We start from the raw sequence: 22,085 nt of genomic DNA on the forward strand, positions 1-22,085 counted from the left end.
TAAATGCTTGGTTTAAAAGAACACTTTTATTTTGCCGTGTACTGCAAGCAAGTTTTATCATGCTAGAGTTATGAACTGATTATATGATGTCTGTTCTCTGATAAAGGATTCCTGGCTCTCTCCTTAGGTGCAGTATGTATGGTTTTTTGTACAGAGTCAAACTGAGCAGAATTCGAGTACACATGTTCATACAGGGGCCTTACACAGGGCCAGTCAATGTATGTAAGGTTTTTTGTGCCCAGTCCCTAGTGTCTTGGCATTACATTTATTATGTCTGTGCTGCTCCTGGATGAAATGCCACAAAGCATTCTTTTACTATTGTAGCCTAAACCAGTTTTTCTTTCTTTTTCTTTTTCTTTTTTTTTTTTTAAAGAACTTGCAATTACCATCATAAAGTTTCCTTACTGGAGAACTTTCCATAGTGCATTATCATTCCACAAGTCTAATAATAGTGGAATATAAAGATTTTTTTTAAAGAAATTACTACAATATCTAAAAATGATTTTGAGGCCTATAGCTAACTCTATAATGAGAAACACTAAAAGTCTGGACAAAGAGAAACAAAGAAAACTGCCAAAATCAGGGCTTTTAGAACCGGTACATGTTGGAGACTATAAATCTGACCAGCTAGAAATAGTTTGCAAATTGTATGCACCCTTACATTGTCTAAACACGGTTAAAAACCCGTTCTCTACTTTTGAGAATGCTAATGCTTAAAATTGGTCATTACCTGACTTTTATGAAAGTTTATGGACTTCTGTCTTGTAGCTGCATAAAAGCTAATTCTGTGTTTTCTGTGCCTTCTTACAGTGGTGTTATCAGGGAGACTGTGTTCCTTTTGGCACTTGGCCTCAGAGCATAGATGGGGGCTGGGGTTCCTGGTCGCTGTGGGGAGAGTGCAGCAGGACCTGCGGGGGAGGCGTCTCTTCATCCCTAAGACACTGTGACAGTCCAGCGTAAGTAGCTAAAGTAAGCCAGAGCCAACAAAAAGACACAGTTGGAAATGATTCAAAGCTGTGGTTTCACATGTTATCTGTAAAAATGTTTCTCTAGCAAGCCAAGTGCTTGTCTTCAGAAGAAGCAAGAGGTCCAGGAAAGTGAAGGAGCTTTGTTAGACAGACTTTCTTTTTCTTCTTTTCTCCTTATTGTGTAAGTGAAAATTAAAAAAAAAAAAAAAAAGAGAGAGAGAAAGAAAGAAAAATCCCAAACCTTTAAAATAGAAGTGCATTGTCTGTCTATATAAGCTAGTAATAATCAGATTTCCTCCTCGGAAGACTGCTGAATTATGGATGAATCCAGACCTGGTTTCTGCTACATTACCATTACTCCCAGAAAAAGAAGGGCTTTTCACATGTCACATAAAATTATTACTGCCACATTACTATTAGAAGGACCAATGAGAGCGCTTCAGGGGTTGAAATGCCGTGATTCGCATCACAAATCACAATGAAGACAATACTGCCCATGTGTTAAAGTGGCTTCCATTCCTATGCTCCTGTCATCTCCCAGGACTGTTCATGCAGGCCAGCCTGCTCATCTGCTACCACTCTCCAACCATAGTCTCCTTAGGGCAAAGTCAGCCCATCAGCATTCTTTGCCATCTCTGTTTCTCTCCATCCTACCGATGTACAGGTAGACTGTTACTTTAGTTCACTTTTCCTCTTCTGCTGAAGACTCACCTGATCCTTGGCTGCAGCCTGCTACCTACCCACTGTGTCTAGAACTGCTCCTTTGGTGAAGAATGATGTTATAACATCTCTACTTACTCCACCTGTGGGAGCCCACAGAGGTTTCCTAGTGAGATCTGAGCTTGCTTTACCTAGCAGGACTACATAAGGGGGATGGATTGACCACATGTGTGGTTACCAGGTATTTGGAAGGGTCTGCACTTGGCTGTGCTAGGAGGAGGTCTTTTGGCCCACCCCTTGGCATTCCTTTAAAAAGCCCTTTCTTTAGAAGAGACAGAAGGAGCCATTGGGTGTTGACCCAGGTCCTCCCGAAGCTATCCTGTGTTCTCTCTTTCCTCTCATCGGCTAGGAGTATCCTTCTATCTACAAGTTCCTTATTCCTTTCTCCTCCTCATAGGTACCCTGGAAAAGGTGGCAACTGGCCCCCCACACCCACCCACCCCAATAAAGGATAAAGGGTAGTCTAGTTTAGTTCTTTATTTATTCTCATTTTAACCCAGTACTCTTAGCTTTCTTCAAGTGCCTCATTTCTGTTCTTTTTATCTAAAAATATTTTCTTTATAATCATTCTAGATTCCATCTTCCCACTTTCTAGCAGTTACTGCCCTCCTAGCAGAGATTCCTATTATAATTCATAAACCATTCATGACTGCCACCATCCCCACAACCTTGTTTTGGCCTTACAATCTCTTTCTTCCAAGTTGGTTCAAACTGATCAATTCACTGGTCTTCAAAACATATTCCAAATCCACTGGTACCAGTGGATTTGATTCCTTTTTAAGTAAATGCAAGGATAATTAGCCTAAATTCAACATAGGCTGCTAAAAACTATTATCCCAAAATATGAAGCCTTATGATATATTAACAGACTCAGATATATAAGGGAATGACATGAACCTCTTCAAAGAAGAATTTTTCACTTGATAATAGCATGCCCAAATGATGGCATATGTTTTTCCTTAATTCTAAATACTTTAAAGATTAACTTGATTAATTTATGAAAACAAATATTTGATATAGTCTTTTTCATTAATTTGAAAGTAATATAATGCAAAGTTATCTTTTTGCCATCTTCTTTTTTAATTTGATGTTTTTAACTTTGTGTTGAACTGAAATGAAAATGCATTTTTTTGTATTATTTACTCTGAACTGGATCCATTCCCAATGTTATCTCATTGTTTTCTACCTGAAAGAAAAGATTATACTTTGTGTTGAATATAATTTAAGTGGCTTTTCACTATAGATAAGTTTTTTTAAAGTCATTGTATTGAATGAAGCACTATACTATGATAATTAAATATACTAATAAATAATCCTGAGAATATAGATAATAACTCTTAAGTCTTATAAATTATTTATATATGCTACCATAATTTCTTGTTGAATAACCATACTCATTGTTAACAAATATCATTAGTTAAGTAATTGATAAAATGCCACATTTTATATCTTCTTAAAGTCACTTTTGATGTTTTCATCAAACAATATATGTAGTCTTTGTGTGATAGATGCATTATAATCATGTGTTAAATAAATGTTGTTTTCCAGACCTTCAGGAGGTGGAAAATATTGCCTTGGAGAAAGGAAACGATATCGCTCTTGCAACACAGAGGTAAGTAAGCCCCAAATCTGTTATGAATAATTAGCTTACTCTTCTTCCCAGCAGGGAAAGCCTTAACTTGAGACTATTTAATCAGAAGTCCACGTGTGTAAGGGTCACATGAATTTCCTAAAAAGCTAGCCTCAGCGCTGTCAGTCCATCGGTAAGGCCACAAGGAAGCTCCAGAAGGAGGACAAGTGTCTTCTCCCCAGTAGAGAGACCCACACATGCCCTGATTAACTTGGCCTCAACTCCCAACCTCAATGCCGCTGTGTGTCTTGAGTCCACTGGGGTCGGTTGTACTATGCTCTTCAGCTTGGTTTCTGTTCCTCACAGCGAGAAGCCTCAGACTCGCACATCATCCTCATCTCTTGGCTTCCAGTCCCTTAAGACTCAACGTTATAGCCTATAGCCTCTTCCACCCCAAATCGTGTCCCTGCCACTGGTGACTATGAAAACATTTCTGTGCCCTCAGGAATTCATGATCCGTGATCAGCAGAATTCCGCTGTCTGACTTCTTGGAATTTCCCTTATTTTTACTGTGTTAGCTGCATCTCTGTGGCTGTGATGAAATACCCAGACAAAGAAACCTAGGGGAGAAGGTGCTTGTTTTAGTTCACATCTCCAGAACTGGTACAGCCCATCTTGGTAAGGAAAGCATGGTGGCAGCGCATGACACCTGTCCATTGTGTTTGCGCTGGCAAGGCGGAAACAGAAAGGAAACTGGAGTAGGGCCATGTTCCAAAACCTCCCAACTAGCCCCCAGTGACATGCTTCCTCTAGCAACACTCTACCTCTTAAAGGTTCCATAACCTTCCCAAACAGCACCACCAGCTAGAGACCAAGTGTTAAACACAAGTCTCTGGGAGACGGTTCATGTTAAAAACAGCATTTCCCTTCTTGGTTTAATGGAAACCATCCCTCCTTCGAATCTACTGTTTCCTTTGTAGTTTGCCAACTGGGAGCTTCTTGTTTTTCCCCTTGGTCATTGTGGACTGGCTCTGGCAGTAGATTGACTATATCCCATTTGGTTATTCTGTCCAGATCATTCTTTCTCTCTCCTGTGTACAAAACACAGTATTTTATTTTGTAACATTGGAATATTAACAAACTAAGCTTCATTCACATTTTCCAGTCTATTCCTGCCTTGATTCCTTACAGATTCATAAATGTGTTGATGCTTGCTCCTACGTGTCCTCTTCTGAATTTTTCCATAAGCATACGAACATCTTTCTACCTGAAAACAAACAAAAAGTCCTCGCCAGGTGTTCCAACCACTTCTTTGCTGCCCTTTGAAAGAAATTCCTCCAAAGACTTATCTGAATGTACTGAATTGAATTCACACCTTCTAATTTTTTCCTGAGCTTGCTTTTTTATATTTCCCCCTCCGTCATAGCGTTGACATGCTCTTACCAAGTCACAGATGTCTTCAATATTTGCTGAACCCAACGGTTGGTTGTAGTCTTCATCTTCCTGCTCACTCAAACTTTTTGATTATTCTGTTTTATTATTGCTTCTCTTCATTCTCCTTTGCTAGTCCCTGCTCTTTTCTTTGATTTCCTAGTGTTAGACTACCCAGAGCTTTGCCTGGGTATGCTTCCAATACTCATTCTATTTCTGATCTCATCCAGCTTCAGTGATTTTGACACTATTATATATCATTCAATTCCCAAATTTATATCTTCCAACCCAGTTGTCATCTATGGACACCAGGCCCATATCTTACTACTTGACTAGACCTTTAATAAACATGCAGTATTTAGTGTATACTAATATTATCTACAAAACTGTTCAACACTGTTCTCTGTCAATATTTTTCTCCTCAGATGTCAGCTCCATCAGTGTAAGTCAAAATTCTAGAGGTTTTCTGTTTGTTTGTTTTCTCCCAGTCTTTTCTCGTCTGTATCCATCTAATCCCTCAGGAAATTCTGTTGTATTTTGCCTTAAAAATACATCTCACAGCCGGGCGGTGGTGGCGCACGCCTTTAATCCCAGCACTCGGGAGGCAGAGCCAGGCGGATCTCTGTGAGTTCGAGGCCAGCCTGGGCTACCAAGTGAGTCCCAGGAAAGGCGCAAAACTACACAGAGAAACCCTGTCTCGAAAAACCAAAAAAAAAAAAAAAAAAAAATACATCTCAGATTTGACAACTTTTCACTACCTCTGCCTCGTCTACTCTGGTCTGAGTTACTGGTATTTATAGTTATCACTTTAATAGGCTTTTATTTTTGTTTTTTGAGGAGCTTGTTACTACGCTCAGGACCTTACACATGCTCAGGCAAGTGCTCCACCACTGAACTTCACCATCAGCTCTTTTAGTACCCTCATGAGTTGGTTTGCTACCACCAAACCTGAACTCTCCAGTTCCCAATGTAGGAGGCAGAGTATGTCCGATTATCCTTACCCTTTGACCCTCTACAACCCATTGTTTTCTTAAACATATTTAATTGTTACAAAAGCTAGCAAGAACTGTACAGTCTGACTTCCATTGCTTCTTTGAACTGATCTGTTAGCAGCTGCTTCATCATTTTCTTTGCCCCAACTTCATGGATCTCTTTCCAAACATGTGCTGCTAATGCTCTCTCCATAGGACCTTTGTCTTGACTGCTCCCTTTGCTTCGTGCACTTACATGCACTTCTCTCCCTTCATCTTTCCTCAACTGTTTCCTTCTCAGCTAGGCCTGTCCTGAATACTGTGCTGAAAATTGTGAGCTTATCTGTTCCTCTATTTTTCTCTCCTTTTAATATACCTGTTTATCACATTTTATTCTGCTGAACAGGTATCAGAGTAATTACATGTACTTTCAATTATAAGGCTTTTCAAGTTACTAGCACTATTCATTCCCTTAAATTGAATGCCTGATGTATATTTTCAAGAAATCACTTAAATTCATGAAGTCACAACAGAGAATAATAACAACATGTTGACATAAGTCATATGTTATAAAAGTATGTAGAATTGGCACATAGCTAATTAGGAATTTAAGGATTCATCTCCATAAAAAGCTTGAGAGACCTGAAAGGCAAAGAGAGTTGGCCAGAGAAAAGATAGTGATGATAAAAACATTCTAGGTAAAAGCAGAATGAAGCGCAAGGCCATTGTGCTAAGTCTCCTGTCTGTTCTGAGACCTTTCGAAGCCATTGGAAGAGCTATAGATTGTGGCTTTAGATGTGAACAGGATGGAGAAAGATAAGAGTACAGCATAATAGTGAATATGTTAAGAAGAATTTAATGACCAAAGTGCTGAGACAGAGGCTCTTCACAAGGGATGAAAGTGGAGTTGAAAGTGAGCTATTGGGGAGGAAATTAGAAACTGACTTTTAAAAGGCCATCAAAGGAAAACCAAAACCAAATTCGAAACAAAGCAAGACTAGTATAATGGGAAAGGTAAAGTGAGTTGGGTCGAAGTTGAGATCAGAAAGAAGTATATTTGAATTTATGATATAACGAGTGAGCACATTCACAGTGATGACATGTCTAGAGGGTGGTGATGGAGTGCATGCCCAAACTTGAGTGGAGGCAAAGTGGACAGAACTTCCCAGCTGCTAAGACTGATGTCTCTTCCACGTGACTGGTGAAGAACTAGGTGTATAGGGTGAGAATGTCTTAATTCTCATATGCCTTGATATCCCCCAGGAGAGAAAACGGCCCTCATTTATTAAGCCCCAACTGATTTAGATTAACGGCACCAATGTCAGAAGAATAGAGATTTTATACAAGGATAGAAGTGAAGACCTATCGTTGTATCATACTATTAGGTAGGAGTGTAAAACACTGTTTCCATTATTATATAATAATAATTATACAATAATATAGGCACTATACAATATGAGTAATGTATGTTAGGAAACAGAACATGAAAAAAAATGACAGACATCATTGCCTACACTCATGACAGTATTAGAAGCTCAAATTATAGAATGTAGTATTGTATGCTGGCATTTCTATTACTATTTTTTCCTTTTATTTCAATTTTTAATGAATTATAAGGAGATAGCTATGTTAACATAGCTGAATCATGATACATATATGATTAATCATGTTTCTTCATTAAATTGACCTTACCAATTTAGAACTTGAAGTAATTCACTAACCATACTAAAATTTATTTTCCATTTATTAAAATTAATAGGTTTGTCTGGATATAACTTATGTTGGGGACTAGCTTTAATTTATCTAATAAAGGAATATTAAAAATTTCTAGAATATATAATATTGACCAGAAGTTTCTAATAGAACTTGATTCAAGTTATGGAAATGATCTATATATCTACTGTCAAGTGTGGTAGCCACTGACACTAACCCGGTTAACTAATATGCGTTTGATATGAGATGTAGCTGGGTAACTGGAGAACAGAAATTTCAGTTCCAGTTTGAACAGTCATATGTGACTAGTGGCAACCATGTTGGTCAATACAGAACTAGCTTTTACCTATGCAATAGAAAATCATTATGAAAATTGTAAATGCTATACATAAAGCTTTCAAAGCAAATACTTCTTGATTCATTTAGAAAATACAATTGGTCTTTTGTATCTGTGGACTTCACACTGGGCCTATTCAGCCAAATCAAAAACAAATTTAAAAAAAATAAGTCTATATTGAATATGTAAAACACTTTCTTGTGATTTTTATTCCTGCACAATAAATTATAACAATTATTTTCTTTATATTAAGCATTATAAATAATCTGGAAATAATTTAAACTATATGAGAGGATATGTGCCATAAGTAACATCCAAAAACTATACCATGTTTATAACTACATAATTCATGACCCTTGGTATCTGTAGCGGGAGTGCCAAAAAAAAGTGGGCCATTAAAGTGTCTTGAGAACTTTTGTCCTGGCAACATTCACAGACGAAAAAAAGATCAAAATGTCATAGTGATTCCTTCTGAAGAGAGAGATAGTACAAGAGTTATTCCAATGGACTTTGTTCCCTCAATAAACTTTATTTTATTTGATATTATTATTTATTCATTCATTTTTTTATCAGGAAGCTATATACTTATCCTTAAACCAGTCGCTAGCAAATACAATAGACATATCATAATTCATTTACGTTACCTCTGATTTACCTCTAATACAGGGTTTAAGATCAATTTTCCTGAGAAGCAGATTCTTTTTTATTTTTATTTTATTTTGCAATACAATTCAGTTCTACATATCAGCCACGAATTCCCTTGTTCTCCCCTCTCCCGTCCCCCTCACCTTCCCCCTAGCCTCCCCCCATTCCCATCTCCTCCAGGGCAAAGCCTTCCCCACAGACTGAGATCAACCTGGTAGACTCAGTCCAGGTAGGTCCAGTCCCCTCCTCCCAGGCCGAGCCAAGCAATCCTGCATAGGCCCCAGGTTTCAAACAGCCAACTCATGCAATGAGCACAGGACCTGGTCCCACTGCCTGGATGCCTCCCAAACAGATCAAGCCAATCAACTGTCTCACCCATTCAGAGGGCCTGATCCAGTGGGGACCCCTCAGCCATTGGTTCATAGTTCATGTGTTTCCATTCATTTGGCTATTTGTCCCTGTGCTTTATCCAACCTTGGTCTCAACAATTCTCGCTCATATAAACCCTCCTCATTCTCGCTAATTGGACTCCCAGAGATCCACCCAGGGCCTAGTCATGGATCTCTGCATCCAGATCCCTCAGTAGTTGGATGAGGTTTCTAGCACGACAATTAGGGTGTTTGGCCATCCCATCACCAGAGTAGGTCAGTTCGGGCTGTCTCTCGACCATTGCCAGCAGTCTGTTGTGTGGGTATCTTTGTGGATTTCTGTGGGCCTCTCTAGCACTTTGGAGAAGCAGATTCTTAAAAGAGTTTTGTTACAAGAAACAACAGACATTGGGTAAAGCACAGCTTTTCACCTCTGAACTCTTTTAAATATCACCATTAACAATTAAAGTAGCAATTTTGCAAGTAATAGTAGAAGTAGCTGGTACTAAATTTTACTGAGTGCTTAAATGTATACTCAACCTTTAGTTGCAATCACCTTCTCTGTCTGGATTAAAAAGAATACTCCCCCTTCTTGCTAGTGAGTTGGCTTAGGATAGTTAAAATTCCATTCTTTCATTATAATTTAGAAGAACAATGATGAGGATAAATTATTGGTGTAACCTGTCATCTTGTAACCTTGGTTTTTTTGTAGAACAAATTAGCTCATCATTGATTAATTTGTGCCACTAGCTAGTACAGCAGGTGAGCTTAAGCAGAAGTAGTCCTATACCGTACTACAACTTTTCCTTTTTGCACATACTCTGTGTCACACAAGTCAGGAGTCCTTGTATGTTTCTGCCTGTTTCCTTTTTTTTTGTTTTTTTGTTTTGTTTTGTTTTGTTTTTCAAGACAACTTTCTCTATGTAACGGTCCTAGCTGTCCTGGAACTCACTTTGTAAACTAGGCTGGCCTCAAACTAAGAGATTAACCTGCCTCTGCCTCCTAAGTGCTGGGATTAAAGGCATGCGCCACCACCGCCCAGCTTCTGCCTATTCTTTTATGTTGGCCTCTTGACTCTGTAGCTCAATAGTCTTGACTCTTCCATATTTACTCATTTCAATTTTTCAAATAAGAAAGTCTCATACTTACTTCAGTATTTCGTTGTTTAGAATTTTTCATATTTAAGAAAAATGAACTGTTTTTGAATTATATGTCTCCACCCAGGTTTTAAAAAGCTGTTATTTTTACCATGCAGTCTTGTGAAAGAGATTTTCAGAATTATATATCATATTAGATAAAACAAAAACTCTTATACATTAAAAATGTACCAGAAAGATTTCTGAAAGAAAGACTCTATTTTATAGGTTAGAATTTAGTAAGAAATCATGAAGGATGAGTTGATTGTAGTAGGATTAAATAAGATAAGAATTCATTGTGTTCCTATTAGCAAAGAATGAGCATTACTATAGGGTTATTAGAAGACTATCATGTGTGTCCTTTAAATAGAAAGTGGAAAACCTAGGGGACTGGATGGCCTATGTGTATTTAATAATTCTGCTTGAATTATTTCTAGGGCACACAATCTATTCAATATAGCTTGTCAATTTCCTATATAATGTAGAAGTCTTGCTCATTCCCTTCTCTGTACTGAAGCTTCTAAATGCACAACAGTTTAAATGTTAAATTTTTATATACTGCCCGGGTTTCTGTTGTGTCTGAACTACTCTGACTTAAAAGAGATAAAAGAATACACTTTTACCAGTTCAGCCTCATTTCATACCATGTGCTTATATAACTCAATCCTATGTACATCATATTATGACCCTGTAAATGAGATCTGAGTGAAATGTTTCCAGTTAGTTAGAATTAAATAGATAGTTAACAACTAGAAAACATTTTATAAGCATTTTTTGACTTGGTCATTTGTGAGCCAAAAGCTTTCTTGAGACTTAAGTATGAATAATACAAATTATAAATTCAAATGATCCTGGAAAAAATTGTAAATCAAAACCCAGAATTAATGTCAAGCAGTCAAAGAGCAGAACAAGGGTCCTTTTGTTTTGTGTTTGTTTTTGGAGATGGTCTCACTCCTTAGCCCAGGCTGGCCTGAAACTCAACTATGTGTCCGCACTTGGCTTTGGATTGTTGGCAATTCTCCTGCATTAGCATCTCAAGTGCTGCGATTCGAAATGTGAGTCACCACAGCTAACATCAAAGTCATTGTGTGTGTATGTATTTATTTAGAGATTAAACCAAGGGCCCACCGTGTGCTAGGTAAGTGCTGTACTACTGAGCCATGAGCTATATCCCCAGCCCCAAAAATGTTTTTTTCTCATGACTAGGTATGCTCTGTGCTTTCTAACTTTTTGCTAAGGATATACATTGTAATAGAAAGTGGAAAACCTAGGGGACTGGCTGGCCCATGTGTGTTTAATAATTCTGCTTGAGTTATTTCTAGGGCACACAATCTTGTCAATTTCCTATATAATGTAGAAGTCTTGCTCATTTCCTTCTTGTGACTGACAGGTTAATACTTTGCATTTCTGATTATTTCTCATTTTACATTAAAAAATGTGTGTGTGTGTGTGTGTGTGTGTGTGTGTGTGTGTGTGTGTGTGTGTGTGTGTGTTGGGAGGCTCTGTTGGTAAAGTACTTGCTATGCAAGCATGAAAATCTGAATTTGAATCCCCAGAACCCATGCAAAAAGCTAGTTAGTCTGTAACCCCAGCATTTGGAGTTGGGTGAGTGGAGTCACGAGGGTGCTGGAGCTAAATGGCTACTCAGCCTAGTTGAATAAATGAGCTCCAGGTTCAGTTAGAGACTTCATCTCAAATAATAAAGTGAAAAGCAATTAGGGAAGATATCAGTTGGCTTCTATATGCTTGCATACACATACGTACATGCACCTGAACACCATGTGTATACATATACATGAACACATAATTCTCTACACATACATACATATGCACATAAAACAATAGTATTAAAAATGCTACTAGTAATTGTTGGTTATAAATTTTTGATTAGTTATTCTAGCACTATGTGAAAATCATGATTAAAAAACTGAATAAGTTAGAAAAAACAGAATTAAAATCTGAGTATGCTCCATACTGCCCCATACTATCCTTGATTATTTATTCTCCAACATTTATGGAAATGTAAAGGGTCACTGTTATTAATTGCTACAACAGTTGAATAGTATTAATATCAAGCAACTCTGATTGCATTCATCGTTAATATCCTACTTTGGGAATAATATAAACCTTATACCAGACATCCAGAGCTCCTGGTCTGAGGAATTATTTTCTGAACTATGCACTCAATGCTGTCATATCCAAGTCACGCTGGACATTGCAAATACTTCAACTGGAAGAACACAGTTGATTAAAAATAACCTAACAAAGCAAAGAAATAACACCAGATGTGTAAGTAACAATGCAGTACATAAGAAACACAAAAAACAAGACAGTATAACTCTTCCAAACATTATTAGCCCTGTAGCAATGGCATCTGACGAGAGTGAGTTAGAGGAAATCTCAGAGAACTCAAATTAATGATTCTAAGTATGTTCAAAGGCATAAAAAAATGGCGCACACCTTTAATCCCAGCACTTGGGAGGCAGAGCCAGGCGGATCTCTGTGAGTTCGAGGCCAGCCTGGGCTACAGAGTGAGTTCCAGGACAGGCGCAAAGCTACACAGAGAAACCCTGTCTCCAAAAACCAAAACCAAAAAAAAAAAAAACCAAAAAACATTGCAAGTCAAAGTTTCAAAATCTGTGGAAAGTCTCAGCAACAGGATGGAACAAGGAGAGGACTGATTATTTAGAATATCTGAACATGAAGACAAGATATTCACATCACGTTGAAAAGATCATATTTATGAGTTAAAGACACAGAAAAAGGAGAAGAATCTCTAACTCTACAGTAAAAACTTAAAAGAATCCTTCAAATTGAAGAGAAAAGCAAATCCATCCATGAGGCCACAGGAATTAATAAACTATGCTAGACTAATACTAAATAAAAGAGGAAGGAGGAAAAACACTATAAATTAACAGAATAGCAGGAATCAATGCACAGTTTTAATAACTGAATATCAATGATCTCAGTTCCTCAATCAGAGGACACAGTAGTAGATTGTTTTAAAAAACAGGAGCAGTCTATTTGTTGCCTCTAAGAAGGAAAACATACAAACACACACACACACTCACAGAGAGGGAGAGAGAGAGAGAGAGAGAGAGAGAGAGAGAGAGAGAGAGAAAGAGAGAGAGAGAGAGAAACAGACAATACCAAACAAATGGAAATTAGGACTTTGAGATTCCATCTCAACCCAGTTAGAAAACAGATAACAACAAATGCTGGTAAGATGTGGGAAAATGTGAATGTTTATCTACTGTTAGTCAGAGTGTAAATTGATGCAGCCTCTGTGGCAGTTGGTGTGGAGGCTTCCTAAAAGCAGAAAATAGAAGGACCATATGATCCATCTCTACCATTCTTAGGCATATCCTCAAAGAGCTCCATATCTATCAAGAAACTTGAACATCCGTGTTTACTGTTGCTCATTCTAGCTAAGGCATAAGAATGGAAAATGAAAATATGATACATACGCACAATAGAATTTTATCCAGCTATAAACAAAACTGAAATTATGAAACTTGCAAGAAAATGGATCGAACTGGAAAATATAGTAAGTGAGGTGACCCGGCCGAGAAAGGTGTTCTTTCTCATATGTAGATCCTACACTTGGATATTTACATTTGTGTGTTTAACTTGGAGTACCTGTACAGAGCTCAGGAAGCTAGAAAGGGACTGTGAGAGGAAGGTGAGAGATCTTAAGGAGTGAAGGTATAGTAAACATATATGATGAAATGAAGGGGGCCATATAGGGAGTTAAAACTTTAAGTATGGATGAGGATGGGGGCACAGGGGAGAGGAGGAGATGGGCTATGGTTTACCCTAGAGTAAGCATACATGAAAATCCCTTAAGGGAACCAATTTCTTGGGAAAAGGAGAAAGAAAATCAGAGGAACGAGGAAATAGTATAAAGCTGGGATAGAATCAGTGAATTAAATATGTACCACAGGGTCCTTATACTTACTAAAGGTGGCTCACAGTTTCTGCTCTAAGAGTCTCAGTGAAATATCCTTAGCACAGAGGCAAAAGATCTACAGCATCTGTAGACATGACCAAAGGAGCTGCATCCACCCTGGAACACTTCACTGCTTCGAAGCTTGGTGTTACCTGTGTACAGCCCTGTATTCAATCCAATCTACAAGACATCAATCTTTTCTTAAGTTATAGGGAAATTAAAGCCTAGAACCAACATACATCAAGTAGTCTTACCAATAGCAAACACAAACAGGATATCTATAGTTTCTCCTTAATGTCATATAATTCCAACCACAGACATATCAAGGGCAGGAAGAAAAATGCTCACTGGTTAAAGGGGGCAGAGTTCCCATTAACTCTCTTATCACAGTTCAAAGAAAGATTGATAAAGATAGACTAGAGAACTTATTTTTTTTTTTTTTTTTTTTTTTTTTTTTTTTGGTTTTTCGAGACAGGGTTTCTCTGTGTAGCTTTGCGCCTTTCCTGGAACTCACTTGGTAGCCCAGGCTGGCCTCGAACTCACAGAGATCCGCCTGGCTCTGCCTCCCGAGTGCTGGGATTAAAGGCGTGCGCCACCACCGCCCGGCGACTAGAGAACTTATAAAGGCAAGACTCAATACAAACATAAAAATATATCACAAATGGGTATCCAGTTATAAACTTGACCTGTCTCTCTTTAAAAATACTTTTTTTAGAATTATTTATTTTATGTGTATGAGTGTTTGGCCTGCATGTGTGTATGTCTGGTTCCCTAGGAGGCCAAAATTAAGGGTCAGAATTGGAGTTACAGATGGTTTTAAGCCACTGAACTTGGGTCCTCTCTAAGAACAAGTACACTTAGTTATTAAGCCATCTCTCGAGCCCTGGCCTGTTGCTCTTAACAGAAGCTAATGAGCCCTTTTTGATTCTGTGCAGTGAGGCTGATAATTTCATTAGAATGTATGGGATGAGCAATTTGTTGCTTACATGACCAAAGGTCACAGTAGAGTCTCCCAAAGTTGTTAGACAAAGACCATTTATTCACATGCACATAATGTGTACTAGATAATGCCAATGTCTGTATCTGTAGGAGAAACTAACAGACTTTTCATCTTGAAGCTACTGAAAGACCAGGAACATTTGTTTAAGACATGGAAGGAGGCTGGAGAGATGACTCAGTGGTTAAGAGCACTCGCTGCTATTACAGAGCACCATGTTCAGTTCCCAGCACCCGCATGTTGGCTCATAACCATCTATAACTCCAGTTCTAGGAGGTCTGATGCTTTCTTCTTGCCTCAACAGGCATCAGCATACATGTGGACGAAATACTCATATACCTAAAATAAAATTTAAAAATCTTTTTAGAAGACATAGAAGAACTGGAAACAGTTTGTTCTCCTCATTCAGCACCTGAGTATTTGACATCATTAGCTAATCTAATAAGCATAGCTTACTGGAACTTGGGTTTGGCCAGCATAATTTTATGCAAAGCATAAAGCCAAGGGCTCATTACTCAGGAAGCAGTTCTGTTCTGTGAGTGAAAGATAAGTCGCTGATCTCTGACCATTTTTATTGAGTTTAAAGGTATACAATGATGTGATTATCCAGCAGGCCATTGTCAAAAGTAAAGGTATTTGTTCTGTGTTTAATCTCATGGAAAAGTTTGCTTAGGAGTTGCTCGAAAATTGCCTTTTAGTTGATTCCTATGTGGAATATCCTCTGCACTGGCACCTGACTATATTGACTACTAAACAGATGAATTTGTTTTCATGAGCAGTTTTTTTAATTCCTCTCTCTTCAACTATTGTGTGGAATGCTCTAAGAAGGTAGAGATTCTTGTATATATTATACTATTTAAGTAGCATGAATTAAGTTAGTGATATGAATACCATCCTGGAAAACTTAATCTTTAGAAAGAGAAAAAATTGACTGTAGTATATTATATGGTCAGGAACCAATTTTTTAAATTATTTGTTTTATTTTTGAGATTACAATGTTGCATAATTCTCCCTTTCATTCCTCTAAACCTCCCGTATACCTTTTCTTGCTCTTATTCAAATTCATGGTTTTCTTTTTTATTAATTGTTATTACATTTATATATGTATATGATGCATTTTCCTAAAATACCTGTTTAGTCTGTATATTCTTATTCACACACACACACATGCACAAACACACACACATGTTTTCAGGGTTCACCATTGGTATTGGGTAACCAATTGGTGTGGTATTTCCTGGATAACACTATTCCTCCCACTCTCAGTGTTCCTTAGTTGCCTTTAGTTCTTTGTGTAGGGTTAAGGTCTCGTGGAATTTTCCCCATCTGCTTTGACATGTCTATTGTTGTTGTCCTTGTTTAGCTCACGGTTAGGCAGTCATATTGGTGGGACTATGGGTGTAGCTTCTGACATTACTAGGAGACACTCTCTCACAACAAACTCCCTGATCTTCTGGCTCTTATAGTCTTCAGCAGTGTTCCCTAAGCCTTACTTAGGTGTGGGAATTGTTTTGTAGATGTATCTACTGAGACCAGGCACCAAAACTCTGCATTTTGATTGGTTGTAGTTTCCTATAATGTTCTTCAGTAGTGGTATCCATACTTTGGTGGTAACCAATAGCTCTTTAATTGTTTGATCTGCTCAACAAGAGGAAAGTCGTGCCTGGTACTGGAAACCTAGCCAGCTACCCAGGTCTAGTGAAGTCATGGATCTTAGTGGAGAACCTATAACCACCACTTTACTAAACCAGCATAATCCATAACTGCACTCTAAATATTTATCCTATACCACAGATAAGGGTAGTCTTCACCCCTCATCAAAGAAACTTCTCTTTGCAACAGATGATCCAAATTTTACACAAAGTCTTTAAAATATTTTTAAATAAAAAAATTAGGGACTATGAAAAAGATTTACCTATATTTCTAAGAAGAATTTCCTTTGTTTTTCTTATTTGTTATTTGTGAGTTATTGTCACAGAAGACTAGAACAGAACTACTGGTGACATGCCTAAGCTCCTGGAGTAGAACATCACATCTTTCTAGTTTCTTACCCATCTTCTTGGTCTCCTTTGTGCACTCAGTGTGCAGTAACACTGACATAAAAGGGCTGTCAGGTCTTCTGTGATCTGTCCTAAAATCCAAGTATAAATTGTGTGGTGTATTTGGGGGTGTTCTCAGTAAGTTTGATAAGTTCTTACTCACTTTTCTTTTCTCAGTTCTTTGCTTAAATCTTTAATAGTATTCCTGTCTTGGTTGTGCAGATAGGAAAATTATAGCATATATTTGGAGTTAGGATTGTGGGGAAAAAAGTGGGAATGAAATTGACTTGAACTGAATCCTGACTCTGACTCTACTTCTCTTTGACATTGGCAGGCCACCTCACCTCACCAAACTTCCATCAGCGTCTAAATAATAAGATATAACTATACCAAATTTGCAAGGCCTTGAGAATTAAAAGATACATAAACCATCTAAGAGCTATTTCTATTACCAAATAGACAAATCAGTTGAGTATAGCTATTATTACATCTGTGACTTGTGGGCTGCAATGTAGTTTCATATATAAACAACTGCTTACATGTGTGCGTGTATGCATGATTTCAGGTGTGTGCTATGTCTTCAGAAGTAGGGATTAACTTTTAAAGTACAGAGTAGAGATGTATTTTGTTCTTAAGAGACTTTATGCTCTTAAACTTTAAGTTTTTAAAGTACAGAATAGAGATATTTTATTTAAGAGACTTAAACATCACAAAGCATAAGTTTGTTTCTTAAACTTTTAATTATGTTTAGGGAAAACTGTGTTACAAATAGATATTTGTATATTTTAAATTCAGGGTATATAGTGCAGAAATAATTTTAGTTTGAAAAGCTTTGCATATAAGATTATGGTATCAAACTTAGCAGCTAGGTTCAGGATTAGAATATCTAGGTTATTAGTCTCATTTCTTTTCCTTCATGAAAGTAAATGAGAATGTAGCTCAGTGGTAGAGTCTTTACCTAACATGAATAAGGCCCTGGGTTTCTGCCCAGTACCACAGATGAATGAATGAATATTGAAACTACTAGAAATAAAAACAAGGAACATCATCAAAACCACCTGGAAACTATGTAAGGAAAAAAAATATGAGAAAATTGTATCAAATGAAGACTGAGGTAGCTAGCAAAAATGCTCACAAGGGTAAAGGCACTTGCCACTCTACCTGACAACTTTAGTTAGCTCTCCAGTACTCACATGGTGGAAAGAGAGCAGACTCCTGCAAGCTGTCCTCTGCCTTCCACATGTGAGATATAAGTGAATTGTACCCACCCAGATGCATGCAACTGCACACACACATACACACACACACACACACACACACACACAAACACGCGCGCGCACATGCACACGCACACGCACACGCACACGCGCACACCCGAGCACACACAGAAATGTAATTTAAATATTAAAGTGAGGATTGAGTAAGACTGAATGTTTTACTTTTCAATTGCTGTAACAAGCACCATGACCAAGGCTACTTATAACATAAAATGTTGAATTTGGGGCTCACAGTTACAGAGGATTAGAGTCCATGACCATCATGGTGGGGAACATGCCAGAAGGCAGGCTGACATCACGTTGGAGAGTAGCTGAGAGCTTACAACCTTATCTGAGTTAAAAGAAACTTAGAGAACTGCAAGTACTTGCAGAGAGAAAGAGAGAGAGACCCAGTGACACACCTCCTCCAACAAAGGCTATACCTCTTAATCCTCTCCAAACAATTCCACCAACTGGGAAATAAGCATTCCAATGTATGAGCCTGTGGTGACCATTCTCATTCAAACAACCACATTCACTATATGCATTGACCACCACATTTAATTTTGGAAATGCCCAAGAATGGATGGCATTAGTTCAACAGGTAGATAGAATGTGATAACTGAGGAGTTGGGGATTTTGTGAAGAGAAGTCCAAAAGCTATACCTCTATTAGCCTGTACCATATCTTTATGTAATATAGACAAAGATGTCTGATGTGCTAGACAATCAAATGTGTCCATGCTTCACACTAGCTTGCCATATGCATTACTTGCTAAGTAGAGTAGCATTTGGGTTTCAAGCAGAGTATGCTGCTCTCCTGAAGAAGGAAGCCTCTGAGAGTGTTGAAAGCTGGTCCAGTGTAGTAAGAGTGAAGCAGGTGTGTATTTGACATGCACACAGAAAGGAGAGAAACGTAAAATGTGGGGAAGTAGTGGCACAGAAGAGTGGAGCAGCTCTCCTACTTATGTCTGATGATGTGGAAATCGATGCCGTCCATTCTGCCAGTTTCCTTCAGGGTCTGGAGAGGAGAGGGGAAAGAAAGGGTTTCACTCTCAGCCCATTTCTCACTCAGTGTCCAATAAGACATACATCTGGGATGGGTTTTTCTTTAAGATTAGGGCATTGAAGTGTATTTTACAAATGAAAGAAAGATGTAAAGGGACTCAAATTGCCAAGGTTACCCTCTTCCCAGAGACAAAACCAGTATTAGAGTCTTATAACAGAAATGCCACTTCCAAGTTTGCCAGCAGGCACTGAAACTCCTGTGTAGCAATTTTTACACCCAGTCAGTAGATCAGCATTCTTTCTAGATTGATCTACCAATAAAATGTGCTATGTTTAGGCGAAAGGAAATGCTTACATATCCAAATAGTTGAAAGTGTAATATAGTGTATAAAATGTGTTAATGCCTACAGATCTGGAAAAAAGGTGATAAAGATTTTGTTGTTATTGTTTTTAATTTGAAAATACTTACAAACCCTGGAGGCTGAGGTCTGTGGCATTGCTCTTGGGCCCATAGGACCCTACTTGTTGGTATGGGGAGAGGATGCTAGATTAGTTTTCACATAGTTTTCTGTACTGGCTTTAGGACAGTGTTGATATTATCATTTTAAGTCACCTAAGAAACACACTACGTATTAAACCCTCCATTTTTAAAAGTTAAACAAAAATAGGTTTTGCAAATTTCTTCCAGAAATTACCTTCCTTCGATTACTCTTTGACCACTCTCCAAACCAGCAAATGTGATTTGTGCTTAGCTTCACATATCCAGAGCATTCACTGGGGAGAACTGAAATCAGAGCATCTAGAAACAAAGACATGGAAACAGTTCTATCCAGAGCCTCTTAAGCACCCCCGCCCACACACACCATTATGTGAAAGCATCCATGATTCTGCCTCAGGGCATTTGCACTTCAGTCCTCTCGGCTTCTTCTCACTCTTCCTCGTGCTTCAAACAGCTTCTCTCTCACCTCACTACCCTCTCACCTCACTACCCTCTCACCTCACTACACTCTCACCTCACTACCCTCTCACCTCACTCCCCTCTCACCTCACTCCCGACCTCTCCACTCTGTCTCCTCACCCCTCTCATGTCAAACTACAGTAAGTTTCCTGAAAGCAGTGATTTAAGGTTTTATTTTTCCCTGTAATTCCCAAACCCTAGATTTTATCTGAACGTATTATACAACATATAAACACTTGTTAAGTGAACCTAGTCCAGTTCTTTGTCACTTGTTTTAAGAAGACTACTGGCTAATTAGTATGTACATAGAAGAAACTTATCAAGGCCTGGGTATCATTCAGTCTAAGAAGATCTGTATAGATTCAGAAGAAAGAATAAAAACCACTTGGTTGTAGAAAGGCAAGTTCTGGTGGAAAGTAAGGAAGTTGCTAAGAGTTGTAGCTCTCTGAAAAAATGTATGTCTGTCCTTCTGTTTGTGTTTCTACAAATTGGGTGACTGATTTGGGGATAATTGTAGATCAAGACTAAATATCTGTTCAAACAGTATTCCATCGCCTCTCACAGCAGTTCTTCACAGATATGATTCTTTGCTGTTTCAAACACTGATCCAATCTGCCCTGTCTCTTCCTTTTGTAAGTACTTCTATTGCAGCACCGACATGACCATTTTATTACATAGTAAGCCTATGCTGTTGCATCATTTGGAGTGAATCAAGAGGGTGTTCCCATTCAGGTGAAGGGGGTATCCTCATACCCTGAAATTTTTTATGAGTCAACCTTTCTATACTCCCAGTTCTTTCATTATAAAATGATTATGATTACTTCATAATGTGCTATTAGGGATTAAGTAGCCAACACACCTAAAGACCTCTGAAGTCTGTCACAGTGTTCTTAGAACTAGTTAAGTGGCGTTTTCAACAGTGACTTAATTTTATTGTAGCTGACTCTAGGAGTGGCACTCAGAAGAAAGGAATAGGTAAGAAACTTCATGTAATATCATCCAGGTGCTTCATTAAACAGCATCTCCTTTTATTGACTATTTGCTTTTCCTCCATTTTAAAGGGTCCTCAGAACATACTGGAAAGCAGCATTTTTAGTTTTGCATTCAGTGAATGCTTTAATGTGTTAACTCAGAGTTTTGTACTGGTGTTTACGGAAAAGCTGTTGTTTCTCCTTGGGTTCTTGTACAGTTCCTACCTTTGGTATAGGATGGTCTTTTCCACCATTCAGAACACATAATCTTTTCTTTCCTGCCTGCATGGCTTCACTTGGCTTCCCTCTCAATAAACCCCCCAGCACAACCTTAATAATCTCCTCAAGTCCTTTTTATTTCTTAACTATCTCAGTTGCATACTTTAGGACACATTCAAAGTTTTTTTTTTTCAAATTCAGTATTTTCATAACTTATTACATGGCACGGTGGTCTTTCACACATACAACACCTATAGACAAACTGTAAGACATTGTTGTTTGCTATTTATATTTCCTGAAATAGTTATGTCCTTTTCCCACCTCAATCTGGTCTTTTCAACTAGATTAAAAACTGTGCTTGGACAAAACTTTTAAGTGGATGGTACTTTTGTAGATGAAAACTTGTATCTGCAGTTCAAATTACATATATTTTTAAAATTGGTATTTGCTTTAAAAACAGATTTGGTGCTTGGTAAAACCACTGACAGACAACTTTAGCTCTCATGAAAGAGTCTTTGAAAATAGTTTAGAAATGGACGAGGGAGATGTCCCAGTGGTTGAGGGCATGTGCTGTTCTTGCAGAGGATCTGAGTACAATTCAAGAACCCATGTTGGGTGACTCACACAACTGTAACTCTAGCTCCAGGGAATCTGGCACCCTCTTCTGGCATTCTTGTTTACCTACACTCATGTGCATATTTTCTTGCTCCCTTAAACACATACACATAATTATACATAAAAACTAGTCTTTAAAAAAGGGAAAATAGGTTGGAAAAGAAAACATTTCTTACTAGGTTCAACCATGTTTATCAGACATATATAACTAATGA

The 22,085-nt window shown here is 38.0% G+C and overlaps 1 protein-coding gene across 7 annotated transcripts in view; it reads left to right on the forward strand.

Moving 5' to 3' along the window:
• The window catches only part of Adamts6 (ADAM metallopeptidase with thrombospondin type 1 motif 6), a 229,766-nt gene that overhangs the window by 116,915 nt on the left and 90,766 nt on the right, over positions 1 to 22,085 (forward strand). For all 7 annotated transcript variants that reach the window (XR_008219495.1, XM_052743224.1, XM_052743225.1 and 4 more), the window contains 2 exons: positions 811 to 956; positions 3,237 to 3,300. Coding sequence is in view for 6 of the 7 variants with exons in the window: in XM_052743224.1 (XP_052599184.1) it covers positions 811 to 956; positions 3,237 to 3,300 (210 nt within the window). In the remaining variant the exon portion in view is untranslated. The remainder of the gene's footprint in view (positions 1 to 810; positions 957 to 3,236; positions 3,301 to 22,085) is intronic.

The sequence above is a fragment of the Peromyscus californicus genome, unplaced genomic scaffold (assembly GCF_007827085.1).
Source record: "Peromyscus californicus insignis strain IS unplaced genomic scaffold, ASM782708v3 Scaffold_18__1_contigs__length_77618521, whole genome shotgun sequence".
NCBI lineage: Eukaryota > Metazoa > Chordata > Mammalia > Rodentia > Cricetidae > Peromyscus > Peromyscus californicus.